The sequence below is a fragment of the Paralichthys olivaceus genome, chromosome 16, assembly GCF_024713975.1.
Source record: "Paralichthys olivaceus isolate ysfri-2021 chromosome 16, ASM2471397v2, whole genome shotgun sequence".
Lineage (NCBI taxonomy): Eukaryota > Metazoa > Chordata > Actinopteri > Pleuronectiformes > Paralichthyidae > Paralichthys > Paralichthys olivaceus.
In genome coordinates, this window is record NC_091108.1 from 15,035,730 (window position 1) to 15,054,497 (window position 18,768).

The window sequence follows — 18,768 nt, forward strand, 5'->3', positions numbered from 1 at the left end:
TATATATTAATATGTTTTACTTGATACCATTTTTGGCCACATCCCCAGTCCTACTACAAACTATTCTAACAATAAACTCGTCAATTTGTCAATTGCAAAAATGTTTAAATGATAAATGAAGATGAAGTTTTAGTTGCAGGTTTTTTAAGTACTTCTTCTATTCCCCTCAATACTACACTAGCATTGTTCATATGACCCAGATGTTGATAATAATGTTTATTATATATGTATTTGTATCGAAGTTTGGACTTAAATGATAGATCAGCTGTTCATCCAAATTTTTTTTAAATTATTTGTTTATTTTACTCCATTTTAGTTAGTTAATTCAATTTTATCCCAAAATAATCAATTCACTTATACTTCCATGAATGAAAAGGGATTATAAGAGATAAGATAAAATAAAACTTTATTGATTCACACACTGGAGAAATTCAGTTGCTACAGCAGCAGGCAGGTCAGACTGAGGTAGACAAGAGAATACACATATAAAAAGGTAGGTACATAATATTCACCTTCCACTGTAATGGTTTGTATTGAAATGTCATAAAGAAAAGTGCTGGTAGAGAGCTAGTAGAAAATCTGTTTTAAATACAAAGACATATTGTAATGTGCGGATGATTATATCATATTCAATTATATTATATACAATATAATTGAACATTTGATATTGATGTAAACAGCCTTTCCTGGAGTTACAGATATGATATAATAATTCAGTGTGTTTAGTGAAGTTTTACTTGCAGATACAATGATAACAGTGTGTTCAGTGAAGTGTTAGTTGCAGATATAATGATAACAGTGTGTTTAGTGACGTTTTACTTGCAGATATAATGATAACAGTGTGTTCAGTGAAGTGTTAGTTGCAGATCTAATAAAATAGATAATTCAGTGGTTGATCGGTGTCAGTGCTGAGCTGCTGCTGCTTCTCCTCTCGCCCAGTGCATTGTGGTCTGTGAGCTAAAGGAAGCTGCAGTAGCGGAATCTGAAGAATTCGAGGTGTCCGCCAAGTCTCTGCTGCTCACCGACAACTTCCAGTCTGTAGCTCTGCGCACCGTCCGGACTGCAAAGGTAGCACCACCGACTCCTCTCGTTCATCTCTTATTCATCTCTAAGTTGTGTGTGTCGCTATCATTCGCTCCGTTGAAGTGAACATCCTGTAGTGGGAGCTACTCGGCTAGTTAGTGGTTAATGCTAAGCTAAGCTTCTCCCAAGTTTGTGAGCAGCTAGCTGTTAGCTGCTGTTGTAGCTTCGATTTGAGCTTTTCCTACTAAATTACAGCTAAACTGTGTTTTCCCCCCTGACTGCTGTAGCATCAGCTAATTTTACTCCCTCTGGGTTGTTACCGTTATAAAAATATCCGATGCTAATTAACCGGTTGCTCTACATTTCATTGCCAGTGAACGGAAGAACATTAGCAGCGTCAGTTTCAGTTAGCGTTTACATTTTTCTGTATGATCTGGGTTAGCAGCACGTCTCGAATTCGCTCAAACTAGTCTCTTAACTAACTCGTACACATATTTGTCTCAACAGTGTTTATTGTGTCTTTCATCCTAACACAGTTGCTGTGGGTGTGTTTCTGCTAGTTTCGGGGGGGGATCAGGGTCTTTGAATCACACAACACATCAGCTAGTAACAAAGCAGAAAACATATGACACCAGTGTGTAGACGCTGGGATTATGGCATAAACATATTTTAATCTCTAATCCTCACATCGCAGTGTTTTACAGCTGTGATGCAGCTAGCAGGAAAAGCAAGGCAGTTTTTTTTTTCAGTGGTGAGACCATAGATCGAAAGACTTCCTGTCTCTCAGTCAGGCCTGTGAGCGTGCAGCTGCATGAACTACCTGTTTTACAGAAAAGGTTCACACAGGAGAGAATCCTAGTGTAATGAAGATTTACCGATCGTTGCTCTGCTGTTGTATTTGTCTCAGTTTGTGATGTTGTCTGTTTCCTTTAAGGTTTAACAAGGAGAACAAAATGTCTCAGGCCGACAAAATGAAGGTGAGTGCTGGAAAACTGAAAAAAGATGCCCCATCTGAACTTCCTCTGTCTGATTCAGTGACTGTGTTTCGAGTGTAACAGCTCAGCATTGACAATGATGAGAAAGTAAGGTTGTTTGTTAATGATATTCCACTTTTGTCAGGATTAAAACTTCATTTTAGATGTTAAGATTTTGTTCTGATTGTTTCTTTCTGATTCAGTCCAGGATTTCTTCTTTAAACTCAACATTCCCACTCGGTTCACTGGGACATTCTGTGCCTTTCTGCTTTGCTCCAACCACAAATATTAGTTACTTGGTAGAGCTGCTCTTCATCCACATGACTTACTGATGTGGCTTCATGCGAGTCGAAACGGCTAAAAGCGGCACGGGAACACAGTGCTTATCTGTCTTATCATTCATGACCTTTCCTGAAAGGATGGGGGGGAAAGAGAGGTTTATAAATAATACAAGACTGTATAGTTTAAATCAAGCAAGCCAAATATGATGCAGGTACGTCTTTGATTTAATTTAACATTGTGTAGCAGAGTCACAGGATCTGGTGAGTCGCTGTCTATAGTAAAGAGCCATAAACACTGGAGTGATGGGTGGAAAGTCTTTTGCAAATAGATGGCAGAGAGGGCACTTTTTCCTTCCCCCTTAACCCCAGTTGTTCATGAACAGATGTCTCCTCAGTGTTTTCTACTCCAGTGCCTATAATTAGTTACATTATCAGAACAATGTTCGGCGAAAGTAAAAATTATGTGCAAAACGGCTGTGTTTCATCTTGTAATGTCACTATGACTATATTTTTACATGTATGTCTTTGTACTTGACATTTTCTTCTACAGCAGGGCCAGTTCACCAACCCTGAGACCCCAGGGTATGTTGGATTTGCCAACCTGCCAAATCAGGTTCATCGCAAGTCAGTAAAAAAAGGATTTGAGTTCACGTTGATGGTTGTAGGTGAGTGTATCATTGCTCTTTTTAATACCTGTTCTCCTTGGTACTATGTGACACTTGATTTATTTAGTTTGGAAAATATATCTGGATAATATAATGATAATGTATCTCTGTGATAACACGTTTCAAACTCGACATCTTAACTAAACATTGACATCTGAGGAACGCTTTCTTTGGCTCGTTTGCATGTGAATTTAAGGTGGAATGTACAGCATGCAGTTGTTGTTGTTGTACATTTTCTTTACGCAATGGCCTCTCCACATTACTGTTTTAATTAACAAATCTTTCACCTCTGTAGCTCCTTTTGTTTGTATATTGAGAGCACGTTGGTGGTACTGTCTTTAAAGCTGTGTTCAGTTATATACAGCTGTATCTTGTGCACAGAGGCATTGTGGGCAATGTAAAATGGCAGATGTCACATCAGTGTAGTTGCTCAGCTGCTGTCAGCACAGCAGCAGTGTAAACTGCTGGATGGGAGTGCTGTGACTGTGTGAACCTCTGTGCTTGTTGATAGGGGGGAGGGTAGGAGTGCCCCTGAACACTGCTCATCCTTTTGCTTTAAAATAAACCAGAGAGGAATGTGGCCTGTGTGCCTCGAGGGACTGATTCATACAGTGTGGACAAGGCCTGCTCGTCCAGCTGCTGCAAGAACACTCATTGAGTGCTTCTGAACCTTCTGTGTGTCTCTGGCATTACTGTGTTCTTCAATAAATAAGTGTTGTCTTGAACACTTAGGTAGTTGCAGTCCCTCCCCACACACAAATGTACAAAATGAGTAGTTCTTCCTCTTGGGTGCTAAATATATGTTAACTCTGATTTTCCATCCTCTTAGGCAAATTGCCAGTTTTTAGGAAGTAGCAAAACCTTCTGTAAATCTTTTGCCACGGCTCTGGCGGGAATCACAGTTGCAGCATTCCTGGGTAAAGCACACAAGCTTGAGGCAGATTATGTTGCATCTGTAACATGAGCATGAGACTTGAGGAACATATTTTCTTAAATTTTTTTGCCTTTTAGTTTCTTCAGATTTGATAATTTCTGTTGCTTGGGCTAAATCGCTGTAGTTTTAGTTAATTAGTGCAGTAAAACAAACAAGGGATATTCTCCATCTTGTATGTGCTAAAATGGGATAGGTAATGATGTCTGATCTACTGAGTTGGCCACATCACTTTCATAGTGTTGCAATACAAGCCAGTAGCCAGATTTATCTTTAGCCTCAGCGTACCCTCAGGTTCGGCTTGTAATGCTGCTGCGATTAAAAGCCCTAAACACCTCTAAGGTACTCAACTGAAGATATGAACATCCACTGCTGGCCGCTAACTCCTGCTAATGTCTCTGGTGGTTGGAAACTTAATTTGTGCGGAAGACTTTCAAATGTACAAGGGATGTTTCCAATCCTGTCCTATGTTCTAAAATAGGACTTTTCTACGCAGAAATGATTTGTACTGCAAACAAAAAAAGGATCTGCAATATCATGACTTTAAAGACTTGGGACAATTAGCATCATCCATTTGTATTAATTTAGCATCAATTGATCACTCATCTGGTCTTAACTGTGGAGATTCTTTCCCCTTTGTTTCTATTGTTGTCATATCCAAATGCTTTCAGGATTTTTTTGTGCAGCCAGTCATGATTTGTTTGTCGTTATCAGAAAAATAGCGGCAGAGACATTAAAATAAAATCCGTCTCAAAGTATTCATGTTCTCGCTGTTCACTATAACATGGGTGAAACTATGCAGTCGTCTTCCTCTTGTCTCTGTTGCTGACTGATTATCAACATCCACCTGTATAAGATTAATGGTGAAGTCAGTTTTAGCGGTCTATTGTTCACCAATAATAGGTCCCAACAGGACTATGCTGATGCAAATGTTCTGTGCGGTGTGAGGCCGAGTGTGTGTCACAAGCTGGTGTCTCGTTTCCTGCAGTGAACTGATGTTTTTGTTCTTCTTTTTTTTTTTTTTTGGTTGAAACTGAAAGAAGTTGTCTCAAACCAGCACATTTTTTTTGAAAGTCTCTCTGATTTTGATTCTGATTTCCCAGACTGATGTTTATTGTCTGATGATTCTTTTATTTTTCCTCTGTTGTCAAAAGGTGAGTCTGGACTTGGAAAATCCACCCTGATCAACAGCCTCTTTCTTACTGACCTTTACCCTGAGAGAGTCATACCTGGAGCAGCAGGTAAAACGCACGCGCACATACACATTTGATTTATGCACAAACCCATGCTAGGCTGTGTTTCTTGCAGTGTATGGATGATTCAGTATGAATATTTCATCCAAATACTCCTTATTTGCAGCCTTTTCTGAGTCCTTATATCTTGTTATCTATTTTCCTTCTAATAGAAAAGATAGAAAGGACGGTTCAGATCGAGGCGTCGACTGTAGAAATTGAGGAGCGAGGAGTGAAGCTCCGTCTCACGGTGGTAGACACACCAGGTTACGGAGATGCGATCAACAGCCAGGACTGGTATGAAATCTTATCGGGCCGTAGGCTGATAAAGTATTTTTAGATTTGAATTACTCACTGTCAGTGTATTTTTAAGAGCTACAATACAGTTTTTTAAATAAACAAGTTTAAATGTTGTAAATTATAGCAGGAGGAGAATGTGTCTTTGCATCTGGGCTTTTATATTTATTATTTGTACAGTTCATTGTAATATAATGTGTGTTTAATGTTATCTGTATTTTTTATTTTCCATCCAGTTTCAGCACTATTATCAGCTACATTGATGACCAGTTTGAACGCTACCTCCATGATGAGAGCGGTCTGAATCGTAGACACATTGTTGACAATAGAGTTCACTGCTGCTTTTATTTCATCTCCCCGCTTGGTCATGGGTGAGTCCGACTTTACAATTTACACAAACTGAATGCACTTCATTTCATACACTGAAGTTTCTTGTGTTTTGATTAAAATTCTTTCCACTTTCTGCTTTTCATTAAATCCTTTCTTGAATACTCTTTGACCCTCTATCTTTCTGTTTCCTGTCTGAGCAGCCTGAAGCCCCTGGACGTCCAGTTCATGAAGGCCATTCACAACAAGGTTAATGTGGTTCCTGTCATCGCCAAGGCCGACACTCTCACCCTCAGAGAGAGGGAGAGGCTCAAGCGCAGGGTGAGGACATGAGCTGTCTATTGTTGAGGGGGGTTTCCAGTTTAATATGAACAATAGCTCACTAAATACTGTATTGTAGGTACAACTCCACTGATAACATTACAGACATTTTCAGACAGGAACTCTCCAGAATATTGAGCTGGACATTTTCCAGAGTTTACCTGGAGTGACTCTGACATTTGCATTCTCACATACAGCACACATGGTGCAGGTCTGAAAGCAGCTTAAGTATGTTGACTTCAGTAATATTTCTGATGTCTTCACTAAAAAGAAAAGAATAGTTGTCATTTGTCCTGATGGTCTGTGTTTTTCACTGTTTTCTTTGCAAGATTCTGGATGAGATCGATGAACATGGTATTAAGATTTACCACCTTCCCGATGCTGAGTCGGATGAGGACGAAGACTTTAAAGAGCAAACTAGGATCCTGAAGGTAAACTCTCTAAAGATAAGTTGATGCTTTTGTTGCCACTGAAATAAAAGCCATTCTCTATCCTCCCACAGAGTTCCATTCAATTACTCTTGTGATTTGTTTGATTATGATAAATATGTATGTGGGCGGTTCCTCTCTGGGAAAAGACGCATGAGATTCTCCTCTTCTTCAGGCCAGCATCCCGTTCGCAGTTGTAGGATCCAACCAGCAGATTGAGGCCAAAGGGAAGAAGGTGAGGGGCCGCCTGTACCCCTGGGGAGTGGTGGAGGTGGAGAACCCAGAACACAATGACTTCCTCAAGCTGCGGACCATGCTGATGTGAGTGTTCGAGGAGCTAGAGGAAGAGGAGCTCAAGTTTTTCGTACTCTGTGAAATTTAAGTGTATTCTGTTTTCCTTAAAATTCTGTGTGAAGAAGAAGAAAGATCTAGTTAGGTGAAATTATTGATATATTTTGCCAGGATGTATTTATCCACAATAAGATAAATACCTCTGCCACTAGCTTTACGTTACTTAACTTATATACTTCACCTATCGTTGATATTGTTGTATTATTCTTTGTACTAACAAGAAACAAGAATTTCCTTGGGGATTAGTAAAGTTCTATCTTTGCTTAGCTTTGATGTTGCGCTGTAGTTAAGGTAAGAAAGGATAAAATATTACATATTATCCAAATTGATGCAACACAGTTTCTAACAACATTAGCATTATTATGTAGTTAAAATAAAGACTATTTTATAAATTAAAGTGAACTCCATAACCAGACAGCCTCTTCTCCCCATGTGTGCAGTTTTCAAAAATGTCTTTGTACTATGTATTAAATAGATGTTGAATTTTCCACCACCCCACAGAACCCACATGCAGGACCTACAGGAAGTGACCCAGGACCTGCACTATGAGAACTTCCGCTCAGAACGCCTCAAGCGGGGTGGCAGGTTGTCCTCCCATGGTTATGTTCTGCCTCTGTCTCCTGCGTACGTACTTGTCTGTCAGCTTGCTTCTCTGCACCTCCCCCCTCCAGCTCGAACAGCAAACCTCTGATAAGAAATGATATATTTCCAATACAGTTGGTTAGAGAGAAATGGAAATAAGCCTAGTCGGACGCATGCACACATCACAGAAACATTTACAGAGAGTTATGAGTAATGAGTGGTTCTCATTCATTTCCTTCTTATAATTCATATAATGTTGACCTAGTGTCTCTAACTCATCAGTTTGCACGTTAACCACACCAGTTAGGTCGTGGTATTTGGGTAGTGGTGAGTCGTGGTTTTACATGGTTAGTCAGTAGCATGTGTAGTTTGAGCAATGTAGATGTTGTAAATAGGATTTTTGTAAGTTTCATTTAACATAGTGTGGATACATCATCACTTAACCCCCAACTTAGAGCAAAAAGATTCTTTTAGACTTTCCTCCAAAGCCAACCCAGGATAATGGAGTGGTTTTACTGTCTTCACATTGCCTCACCATCTGTCCAACGATGGCTGGTCTTGATTTGTCCAATCCCATGAGTGGACTGTTGGAGGTACTGTTTGTTTTCATTCCGGGGGAGGTAACGCTGTTCCCCTGACTCTCGCACTTGCTGCTTCTCTCTTGAATCCTCCGCATTCATCTCTCTGTAGTTACCTGTTGTAGATGCCCACTTTTTTACTTCTTCCTACGAAGAAACCTCCACTAACCCACTGACCCTTTTCTTCCACTTTCTAAGTGTGGCTTTTTTCATGTTGCCTAATGTTTCAATTGAAAAGCTACTTGCTCTCAGGCTTTATCACTTACACACGCAGAGCCCTGCTGGCTCATTGTACTGCTTCATAAATTAGCACACTATCTTACTCTACAGCTATAACCTCTCTCACTGTGCATTTAACCGAGTTGTACTGAATCATCTTTTGTTTGGCAGTTATTCTATAGAAATATTACAACTAACAGTAACATGAAAGTAATAACTTGTTCCATCGATACAGAAACGGACCGGAGCCGGAAGAAATGGACAAGGATATGATCCTTCAGGAGAAGGAGGCTGAGGTGAGACATTGCAGACACAATCCGAGTATTCAAAAATGCATTTCTCCTCCTCATCCTCAGTTGTCCAGGTTTCCTAAAGGAATAGTTTGACACCTCTAATGAATATGAAGTATAGTATAAAGACTGGAAATGCAGGTGAGGGACTTTCTCCCCCCCTTTTTAAACAGTCAGGCAATCTGTTTGTCCCTGTTTATGCTAAGCTAACCGACTGCTGGCTGTTGTCAAACAAGTACAAGATTTCTGTTTTATTTTAGTGACTCACAATACTGTGAAGCTGGTAAATAATTGATGTTCACAGTTGGTTTCTGTCCGAGCAGTCAATGCAGGAGCAGTTGTTTCTAATCAATAATTTATAACTGGCAGACAGATATTAACCATAGTACATTTAGCTGGACTGACAGATCAAATTAATAGAAGGAACTATTAGCTGTCTGGGTGAATGTGTCTTGTTTTAAGTGCACTCTGTTATAAACACTGATGTTCTTTCACAGTTGAGACGGATGCAGGAGATGATCGCCAAGATGCAGGCCCAGATGCAGAAGCAGGGAGACGGCGAGGACGTGTGAACATTCTTTGGTAGTTATCTAACATGTACAACCTCAACATTTTAAAGCTGCGGTTATGTTTGATGGATTTGTGCTCAAGGACAGGAACAGTGAGCATGAACTAGGCTTAATGCAGACATTGCATATTACACCGTCTTCTGTGAACAATTGACTCATTTGTTAGGTTACAACTCATCTCACCCTACCCTTCCAAACATGACAGGGAATCTGTGACAGCCTTCAGTTGTCATAAAAACTCAAAAGGTGTTTAGTTTGTTCAGTCCGGGCTATTGAAAAAACATGGCAGCCTCCATAGAGAGGACCCGCTCCCAATTTGAAGTATTTATATATAGGGTTCATTCCAGGGTAAAGAAAACAACATTCATACAATTTAGATGAAACACACGAGTGAATCACAAGGATTATTTTATATTCAATTTCTACCAATAGACCCCTTTCACCTTCATCTTACACACTGGACCTTTAAATATCTAAATGAAAGTATGTATCCCTAACGATTGAATGATAATGTGTATTTTTTTCGTCTTTCGTTTCCACTGTAGGTGTTTGAGCCACTGCTCATGTCTGACCAGAGAGGATTGACTCGTACTGATTGCCACTATCTTCATTCAGTCCCACATGGGATCTGGATTTTTTTTTTTTATATACATACAGTAAAATATATTCAAACAGTGTTATGGTTATATATTTACAAATGGTTCTATTTCTTTTTTATGTTTTGTTTTTTTAAACATTATGCCAGTTACTCAAATGAAGTCATGTGACCCATCTTAAAAAATTGTGAAGTATATTTTTTAATACAAATCCATTGGGATCTTCTGTTACTTCTCCAGTTTGTCCTTATTTTGCTATTGAGAAAACCAAAGTATTGGTGCTTGGATTCAGTGCGTTTAGTCCAAAAACATCTCATGCTAACTAGCATTGGCTGTGAGAGTGCATCATTGGGAGACTCAGCTATGGTGAAAACTAATAGCAGCTTTTCATTTCATTGTTTCAACATTCATTTTGTCAAACATAATTTAAGATAACCAACCAAGCTTCCCATCATATAGGGTTCACTCTGCTCAGTGTTATCATATTATCTCACTCATGCATGCAACTCTCTCGGCTCCTCCCTTCTTTTAACCTCGAGTGCAGTTCTCAGATCAGTATCATGAAGTACGACTGCCCTGAAGCTCCGTTTGAGTTTGATCTGAATCAAATAAACTGTGACCCTTGACCTCTTACAGTCTTCCTGTAGAACTGACCAATGAAGGACGGACAAATGAGGTGTCTTTTTTTACTGTGACACACCTCTGTTTGGTGCATCTTTGAATTAGATGCATTTACTTAATATCTCCTCTCTATTGTAAAGTGAAGTCATGTGCCAGGGAGCATTTTGTTTCATTGAGATTTAAGAAGTATCAACTTTCACGTGTCCCAACTGCTGAGTATTTTGTGGTTTCTATGGCCGCAGAGGTTAATGGTGACCCGATGAGGTCAATGTAGCCAATGTTTCCCCCTCACCAGCCAAGATGTGTTCTTGACATTCCTCTTTGTGCGGTTTTTATCCAATATTAAAGTACCAAATATTGTTCTGGATACATATATTGTAATAAAGGTTTTATTAAACTTGAACAGTCTCCAGAAAATCGTAATTTTATAATTTCTTGGTAAATAAAGTTTTAATCACCCTGAATCTACCTTCATATAAACATTATGAGACAGTCAGTTTTTTTTCAAGCTCCATCGTAATATAATAAATGTCTTGTTCCACGCTGCTCTTGAAGTGGCAATGTTAGAAGAGCCTGAAGCTGCTCAACACACTTGTCGGCTGATGCTTACTGCTCTATTCCTCTGTGTGTGTGTGTGTGTGTGTGTGTGTGTGTGTGTGTGTGTGTGTGTGTGTGTGAATAATTTCCTCAAGACTGACAAAACATCATGAACCTGCCATAACTGTTAAAGGTCCTCACAACTTACAGTTCAGTTTAATGAGAGGTTAACTGATCAAAACCTATAGATTTGACATTCTTTGTAGAAATATATATATATAATACATGATAGTTTCACAATGACCAAAAAAAGAAACAATTAGACTTCAATAATATAACAACTACCTCCAGCAAGGAGGTTCTCTTTTCACCTCTGTCGGTTTGTTGGCTGGTTTGTGAGGGGGGGGAAGCCACAATTTTTTGTATAATTTCCTTTAACGTTGTGAAATAGGGCATTTTTTGACATTTTCACCATGTTCCCAGGGAATAATTAATAGATCTAGATGGAAAAAACAGACACAATTATGGAACTGATATCTGAATGTGCAGCTTGATTTAATTTAATGACTGCTGGGACTTGGAGGAGGTGTGCACTCTACTGAGGGCCATTCTAGTTATTAACATGAATTATTTCTACAGGTTTTCTTAACTACTGACCATTGCATTTTACAGAATAATAATGAAACTCACATGTCTGAACTAGAGGACATTTTGAAATGATGTCGGGTCAGTCACGTTGGCGTGGCTGATTTTTTTTTTTACACTGCACGAGTCTGTAATAAGAGAAAAAAAAACCTGTGTGTGTCAGGGACAGGGTCACATAAACTCTGCAGCTTATATTAACTGCATCGGGCTCAGGTCGGGGTTGGGACTGAAAATCGGGCACTCTATTCTGGACAGATGTCTGAGTGTGAGCATCGAGCAGTAGGAATCTACAACTTCCCATGTTGTGGCTCCTTTCTGCAACAAACAGCACATTGAAGACAATGAGACATTTTCCATAAACTTTATTATAGTTTTTTTTCTTCTCAACCTAACAGGTATACACAACGCTCTAAATGTCGTGGCTTTTTTTGTCTTAAATACTCTCCGCTCTTAAAGAAAAAACTGTAAAAATATTTAATTATAACTAATTAAAAGATCTCTTCAGGGACAGGACTAGGAAGGGTGCAAAGGTAGAGAGGAGGGTGTGTGTGTGTGTGTGTGTGGAGGGGGGGTGTTCTTCTGTGGTCTTTATCTGAGACATTGGGTGGGTCTGGGAGACAGAAAAAAGGGGTGACAGGTTTAAGTTACATCCAGCTGGGGGTTTCACCGCGAAGACGGGGTGGTGTTACCATTTAAAGAAAACCTGAAAGAACGACAGGAAGCAGCTGGTTAGAATATAATGAAGACATGTTCTCTGTTGCCTAGTGAACGTCCAAATCTGACGGCTGTGGGGGCTGCTGCTATATCACCTGCACACTCTCTCCATCATATGTGTGACGAGGCGGTCGGAGATGCCTGGACAGGACTCCTCCGCGAGGTTGAAGGCATTCTCCAACTCCTCGATAGCTCCTACACCTCCGCCACTTGCCCGCCGCTTCTCCTTCAGCTGTTGTTCAAGTAGAAAGAATTTTAAGTGAAGTTTAAGGCTGTACAATAAAAAGAATAGCCAAGGTTGGTTGCTTCTTGTATTTCTCTTCAGAATTACATGCTCCCCTTCTCTTTTCTGTTTTAATTTTACTGTTGAATACAAATATAGACAGTAACTGTATTGTTCCAAATTTTTTTATCATGAAGATCTGGTTTTGAATTTGTATAATGAACACATAGAAGAAACTTTACTTATTTCCTGAAGGAGCAGAAAGATTCATTCTGGAACCAAATAAACCTAAATTAGCAACAAACCCAACCAGTCAGACATGTAATGACATCAGTAACCTTCTCAGTAAATCTGATAAAATCACTGATTATTTCCACGTGTTAAATAAATGCAGTGCAGATCAAATCACTGCTGCAGCCCAGATGCACATTGTTACCTTCGCCAATGTTTTCTCCCCTGTCTGTTGGTTTACTTGTCAGCAGGTTTATGCAATAACTACAAAACAGATTTCCAAAAAACTTGGTGGATGAAAGAGACATGGGCCAAGAAAGAACCAATTAAATTTTGGTGTGGATTCGGACAAAAGGGCAGATGCCATATGGCATTTATCTGTTAATCAGCAGAAATACAATGAAAAAGTTAAGATATAAGTTCTATTATCCAAACCTCCAAGACTCACACATACCTCTCTGAAAATGGGAGTTACCAAAGCAGACAAGCATTGTGACTTAGGTTGTCGTTTCACTGAATCTCCTGACTGCAAAGAGGAAAAAATGGTGTTAGGAAAAAAACGAAACAATAGAGTCTGTGTGTGGATGTGCTGGATGTGACTTACGTCGGAATCTGTGTGTGTGTAGCTCTTCTGTAACTTGTTCATAGAGTTGGGTCTGACCGTGGGGAAGGTCCACATGGGACATGTATCCACATCACCATCAGCATCCCTGAAAGATGTGAGGGTGGTGAATTAACAAGAGACAAAAATATTGACATATATGAGCAGCACAAACATGATCTCACATATAATGAATCAACAAGCTTGTAAAGATACTAAGAAAACGTATCTATAGTGGATAATATGTCCTTTACATATTACTACGCATGTGAATTATCCTCTCTTCTTTGCCGAAGGAGTGGTTGTTTACCTCAACCAATCAAGTTGCAGGAAATATGGTCACAATCTCTGCTTATGTTCTTGATTTTAATAATGGCCAGAAAAGTCACAGTGAAGCTAAACTGTTGTCATGTCATAATTTCGGATTAGACATTTGTGGTAAATTGTGTCACAGTTAGGGTATGAACTTTGTTATGGCCAGAAATATGTTTTGTGTGGTCACAGTGGACTTGACCTTTGACCATCAAAATTCAAATAGTCTGCATGAACTGTCTACATGAACGGGGAGAAGCAATAACTTCCCCTTTAACAGTCACTGAAACAGAAAAACTGCATGTATAGACTCACCAGCTTAAAGCCTTTCTACATAAATATAAGAAAATAGAATTTAAATAATACTAGATCTGTTAAGAGTCACTGATTTGATCAAATGTGTGTGAACAGATACTTGAAAAAGAGTGGATGTAGTATATATAGAAGTGGAATGCATGAAGGTATGTTTCTTGAGACTCACATATCTGAGTCATCAGAGCTAGATTCCTCCCCGTGTCCCTCTGACTTCCAGCGTCGGTAGCGGTCAATCAGTTCTGTCAGGTAGGCCGTCTTCTTGGTGTAACGTGTGATGAACTTGTGCTTCAGAAGCTCTTTGGCGGTTGGCCTCTGCCGAGAAGGAAGAACAAAGAAAAACGAACATTCAGTGAGAGAGTCATCAGTAGGTTCTGTGACTGGAAGAAGAATTAGCTGGAATTTGTTGTCTCGTTTTTTACATCATAAGCAAAGCTTTAAATATGAGTCTACCATCACATAAATTGGATTTAACATATTAGCATGTTGCTAGAATGTGATTTTGATCATGTTTGAATATTTAATTAAAGAACAGAACAAATTTTAATTCCAAATAAAGCTTGGCAAACTAATCTAATCACCAGTGTGGTAGGACTCACACCAAAAGAGCAGTGCAAATCTGGAATTATTTTCCAATTTCTCTAATTTCATTTAGCCCAAACAAACACGTCTGGCCGCATTTTATAACGCCTGCACAAGGTTTTACTTACAAAACGTGGGTCTTTATTTAGACAAGCCTCCACAAACTCTTTGAAAGGTTTGCTGTAAGGCCCCTCCAGGGTGGGAGGAGTGTTTTTGGGGATGAGGAAGAGGACCCTCATGGGGTGTAGGTCAGAGTTGGGTGGTTCCCCTTTGGCCAACTCAATGGCAGTGATGCCCAAGGACCAGATGTCAGCCTAGGTGGGAGAGAGGATGTGATATTAAGGTATAAGTTCATTTACACTTGATATTGTTAAAGGACGTAATAAACAGAAAACAAAATGTGTATCAAAACATTTTTACCAAATGTGTAAAATTTCTCATCAGTGCCACCACCACCACCAATGACAAAACCTTATCACCTGATGTTCTACCAAAGTGAAATCCAAAGTGAAAAGCCTTGCTCATTTTTTGAACTCTTCAAAGGCGTGACTTGAGGGGCTTGCCGGCACATCATAGACTCTGACTAGACTTGGATGGGGTGAAGATAAATGTATTGATGAGATGCCCCCTGACCTTTTACACTGCACATGTCTGTGATTGAAGAAAACAAACAATAAACATTTGTGTGTACATTTACTGCATTGGACTAAAGTGGGTGTGGACAGAAAAATTTGTCCCGAGCTGCACTGTACACTGTGACGTCCACTGAAGTGTTTCATCTCCTGCAGCTTGATGTGTCATTATGGGCAGGATGTCACTGAAAAGCAGAAGGATCAGTCGGACTCAGCTTGTCTCTTCTCATATGTGTTTTCATGATCAAAAGTACTTTAGAGACCAGACATATTAGTTGGGGGTACCTCCTGGTGAAACATTGTGTAGTGTGTGACCCCCTGATGTCAGTCAGCATGTGGTATCGACTCTCAATGACTGCGTGAATCCTGATTGCAAGACAGCAAGTTGTGTAGTGTGAACTACAAAGCAATACAATGACTTTGAAAGTCATTCAGTGTGAACTCGGCTTAAGTGAATCATCTTTTAACAACCTAAGCAAAATACAGTTACACTCTCTGTCGTCTCATGTCTACTCCACCGACTCTGGCCTCACCTTGAAGTCGTATGCCGACTGTTTGATAACCTCTGGAGCCATCCAGAAAGGTGTGCCCACAAACGTGTTCCTTTTAATCTGGGTGTCTGTCAGCTGTCCTGCCACCCCGAAATCTGCCAGCTTCACTTCGCCCTGCTCCGACAAGAGCACATTGGCAGCTTGGAGAAAGAAAAAAAGTCAAAAGGCAAGAACAGATAAGAATCAGTACAGGTTTGTTTTCTGTGTCTGTTTCACTAGACTAGCTAAACACACAGCATCAATAAACTTGTCGGCGCTCATAAACAATGTAGTCCCATTTGGGATGGCAATATTATGGGATGATGAACAGTAATGAGGATGCTGTTGCACCTTATCAAAGCTCATACAAGGAACTTTTCATTTTTGTTGATTTTGTCATCACTGTGGTCAAAAGTGGTAAAAAAAAAAGAGCGATTCCTGGGTGCAAGTACCAAGGGCGCGACAAGGGGGGGGGGGTTAAATATCACAATACTCAAAACAGCGCTCATCTATTCTAGTTAGCCTTTAACCTAGCACGTAGCCCGTCCTCCGCTTCTGTTTCCTCTTGCTCCAACTTAGGCTTTTCCAGCCTGACTGTGGAAAAACCGTTGCTCTGACCTCAGAGGTAATCCGTCCCGACCACAGACATTGAGAATAGATAACAGAAAAAGAAAATGTTCTGCCTGATTATTTCATTTGCCGATTTAGGTCATAAAGAGGCAGCAATATTAAAATAGGACTGTTTCATAACCAGTTCAAAACTCAATGTAGGGGCTTTGAGGCCAATCAAGTGTAACTTCTGAAAATCCTTCATCCCATTAAGCCTTGTCAAAATTTTATCAGCAGCTTTCAGCACATTACATGTAGCAGATGGATGAACAGATGGACTCAAGATACTTGACAAACTGCAAATTCTCTTTTTTGAAAAACGTAATGCACGCACGCATGTTGTTAATTAGCAGTTTGATCATTGCTTCAAAATCAATCAAAATCTGAATCAAGGCTTTGTACAAGGACACCGTAAAACAAAATAAAGTGATAGATGAAAAAGAGGGGACAGCTAGTGACTGTTTCCAACTGAATGTTTGCTTTGTGTATCTGTTGTCATCTGTACAGTCATCAATGCATGAAGAGAGTGCTTATTACCTTTAATATCTCTGTGAATCTTTCTCTCAGAGTGCAGATATTCGAGCCCCTTTAGTATTTCCCTCAGTATTGTTGCAATGTACGTTTCTTCAAGAGGCCCTGGATGGAGCTTGAGTGATAAAGGCACACAAAATTTTGGGAGAGAATAACAGGTCAGATTTTGCTTCTACCACTGTAAAATTTGTTTAAAACTTTGTAAGCAGCAAATAAATGAACCAGCCTCTTACCAGATCCAGAGCAGATCCTCCCCCTAAATACTCCATGATAATCCACAACTTGGTCCCCTGAAAGGAAACAAAAATATTTGAATAAAGACTTAGAAAACCTGTACAGCACTGTGTCTTCATGTTGTAACTGTGACAACCTGTGTATGTATCGCTGCAGTATTCGTGTTATCAACTCACCTTCAGGTATGATCCATAATACTTGGTAACAAAAGGACTGTCACACTGGCTCAGCACTGTGATCTCCTGCTGGATGTCTTCGATCTCGTCTTCTGCCTCCTCCAGGTCTATGATTTTAATCGCCACCACTTCCTTTGTGCGGTTGTTGATGCCTTTGTAGACCTCTCCGAAGGAGCCTTTGCCAATCCGCTCTTGCTTGGTGAAGTACTCCTCAGGGTCCAACCGGGTATTCTGGATCAGAGACAGCAAAGAATGCATATCATAATGACATCTCTTGTAGTATGATTTGTGTGTAAGAGTTGCTGGACATTTAAACAGCACAGACACAAATTGTTTCACATATGATTGCTGAATACAAAGTTAACTTTGAATTGGAGTTATATATGGGTGTTGTCCTCCAATATAATGTAGTTTACTGCTGATAAAAAAAAGATGTTGGATGATTAAACTTTCTTATCTGAGTCAATGCCCACACAATTTTTGGACTTTCGATTTAATGTGCTGAGATGTAATGCAAGAGGCCTTACACCTGAGAGTGAAGTGGTTTTCTGCATCTGTACCAGCAGGAAATTAGTGGTGATTTCACCGAGTATGAAGCACACACACACAATATATATAGCTGCATGTGACATATAGCATCTGCTGCATGTGACAACTGCAACTCTAAAGCAATGGAGGCACTTTAAATGTGTGATGCTATGAAATGTACAGTTTGTCATCAAGTGTTCTGCCAATGTTGATGCTGACAATGGCAGGAAGATAGAACAACTGAAACCATACTGGTGTAATGAGAACGATGTTCCACTGATGGCTCAGACCCCCACCCACCTATTCATGGAAAAGCTGACGGTGGTGGGGGCTCGCCCTGTCTGGGACCAGAGGAAGGGAGGTGACAGTGTGTATAAAGAGGGTTAGTGTACCTGGTTCTGCATGTCTCGAAGGTGAGCCATCCCCTCAGCAGGTTGGACAGGGTCAGCCACAGCTCTTCTCTCTCCTCAAGTTGCCTGCTGCTCCTCTCGGGCTCTTCCTCCCCTTCTTAGCTGACTACGGGGCTAGCTAGGTGGCTAGTCAACCAGATAAACACCCAATCTGCTGCCTTTCACGGGGCTGTCACTCCGAGCACTGTTTTCGGCCTCGAGTCCGACCGAGGAGCGAACAGCCCGGCGACACGGCGAGCTACTGACCGAGAGACTCCATGAATGTCCGCGGTGGTGAACGAGGAGGAAAAAAAGCTCCTTCCGCGTATTAATATTTAATTCATTTCAAGGAACGCTTCGCCTGTTGTTCATTTGAAGCTTGAGGAGGACAAAATAATGGCCCAGACGCACGACGCATGCGCGGTGCAGTCGCACAAGTTAGAATTGTGGGAGTTGTATTTCCGAACTGTCATCTCTGATGAGGCGCCTGAACGGAACATTTCTTCTTCATGTGTTTGCAGCTAGTGGAACTTTGGACCAAATACTTACTTATTTAATAATAATAATACAAATAAACGTTATTTATACAGCACTTTTCAGAACACAGTTACAACGTGCTTCACAACAAGGAAATATTAAAATAATAAACGATGCATAATATATATAATACAATTTAAAAAAAAACAACCAAAATCCA

General features: G+C 40.1%; 2 protein-coding genes across 4 annotated transcripts; one reads left to right on the plus strand and one right to left on the minus strand.

Moving 5' to 3' along the window:
* Nucleotides 1-861: 861 nt before the first annotated feature.
* On the plus strand, nucleotides 862-10,688 carry septin2 (septin 2). Of its 3 annotated transcripts, none has more exons than XM_020103088.2 (13): nucleotides 862-1,068; nucleotides 1,958-2,000; nucleotides 2,829-2,943; nucleotides 5,029-5,115; nucleotides 5,280-5,403; nucleotides 5,640-5,774; nucleotides 5,934-6,051; nucleotides 6,381-6,482; nucleotides 6,655-6,800; nucleotides 7,332-7,415; nucleotides 8,445-8,505; nucleotides 8,997-9,081; nucleotides 9,614-10,688. In XM_020103088.2, exons 2-12 carry the CDS (start codon nucleotides 1,977-1,979, stop codon nucleotides 9,069-9,071), a joined length of 1,071 nt encoding a protein of 356 aa, XP_019958647.1. In that variant the 5' UTR covers nucleotides 862-1,068; nucleotides 1,958-1,976; the 3' UTR covers nucleotides 9,072-9,081; nucleotides 9,614-10,688. The 3 variants fall into 3 exon arrangements, 2 of the variants coding, with proteins under 2 accessions (XP_019958647.1, XP_019958638.1); XR_011238878.1 differs by having other exon boundaries at nucleotides 915-1,068; nucleotides 7,332-8,005; XM_020103079.2 differs by having other exon boundaries at nucleotides 915-1,068; nucleotides 7,332-7,454.
* Nucleotides 10,689-11,812: 1,124 nt separating this feature from the next.
* stk25b (serine/threonine kinase 25b) lies at nucleotides 11,813-18,523 on the minus strand. Its single transcript, XM_020103021.2, has 11 exons — nucleotides 18,075-18,523; nucleotides 17,155-17,385; nucleotides 16,978-17,034; nucleotides 16,751-16,859; nucleotides 15,608-15,765; nucleotides 14,571-14,756; nucleotides 14,030-14,175; nucleotides 13,240-13,345; nucleotides 13,090-13,161; nucleotides 12,277-12,413; nucleotides 11,813-12,170 (listed from the first exon to the last, which is right to left on the minus strand). Exons 1-11 carry the CDS (start codon nucleotides 18,102-18,104, stop codon nucleotides 12,131-12,133), a joined length of 1,272 nt encoding a protein of 423 aa, XP_019958580.1. The 5' UTR covers nucleotides 18,105-18,523; the 3' UTR covers nucleotides 11,813-12,130.
* Nucleotides 18,524-18,768: the final 245 nt, after the last annotated feature.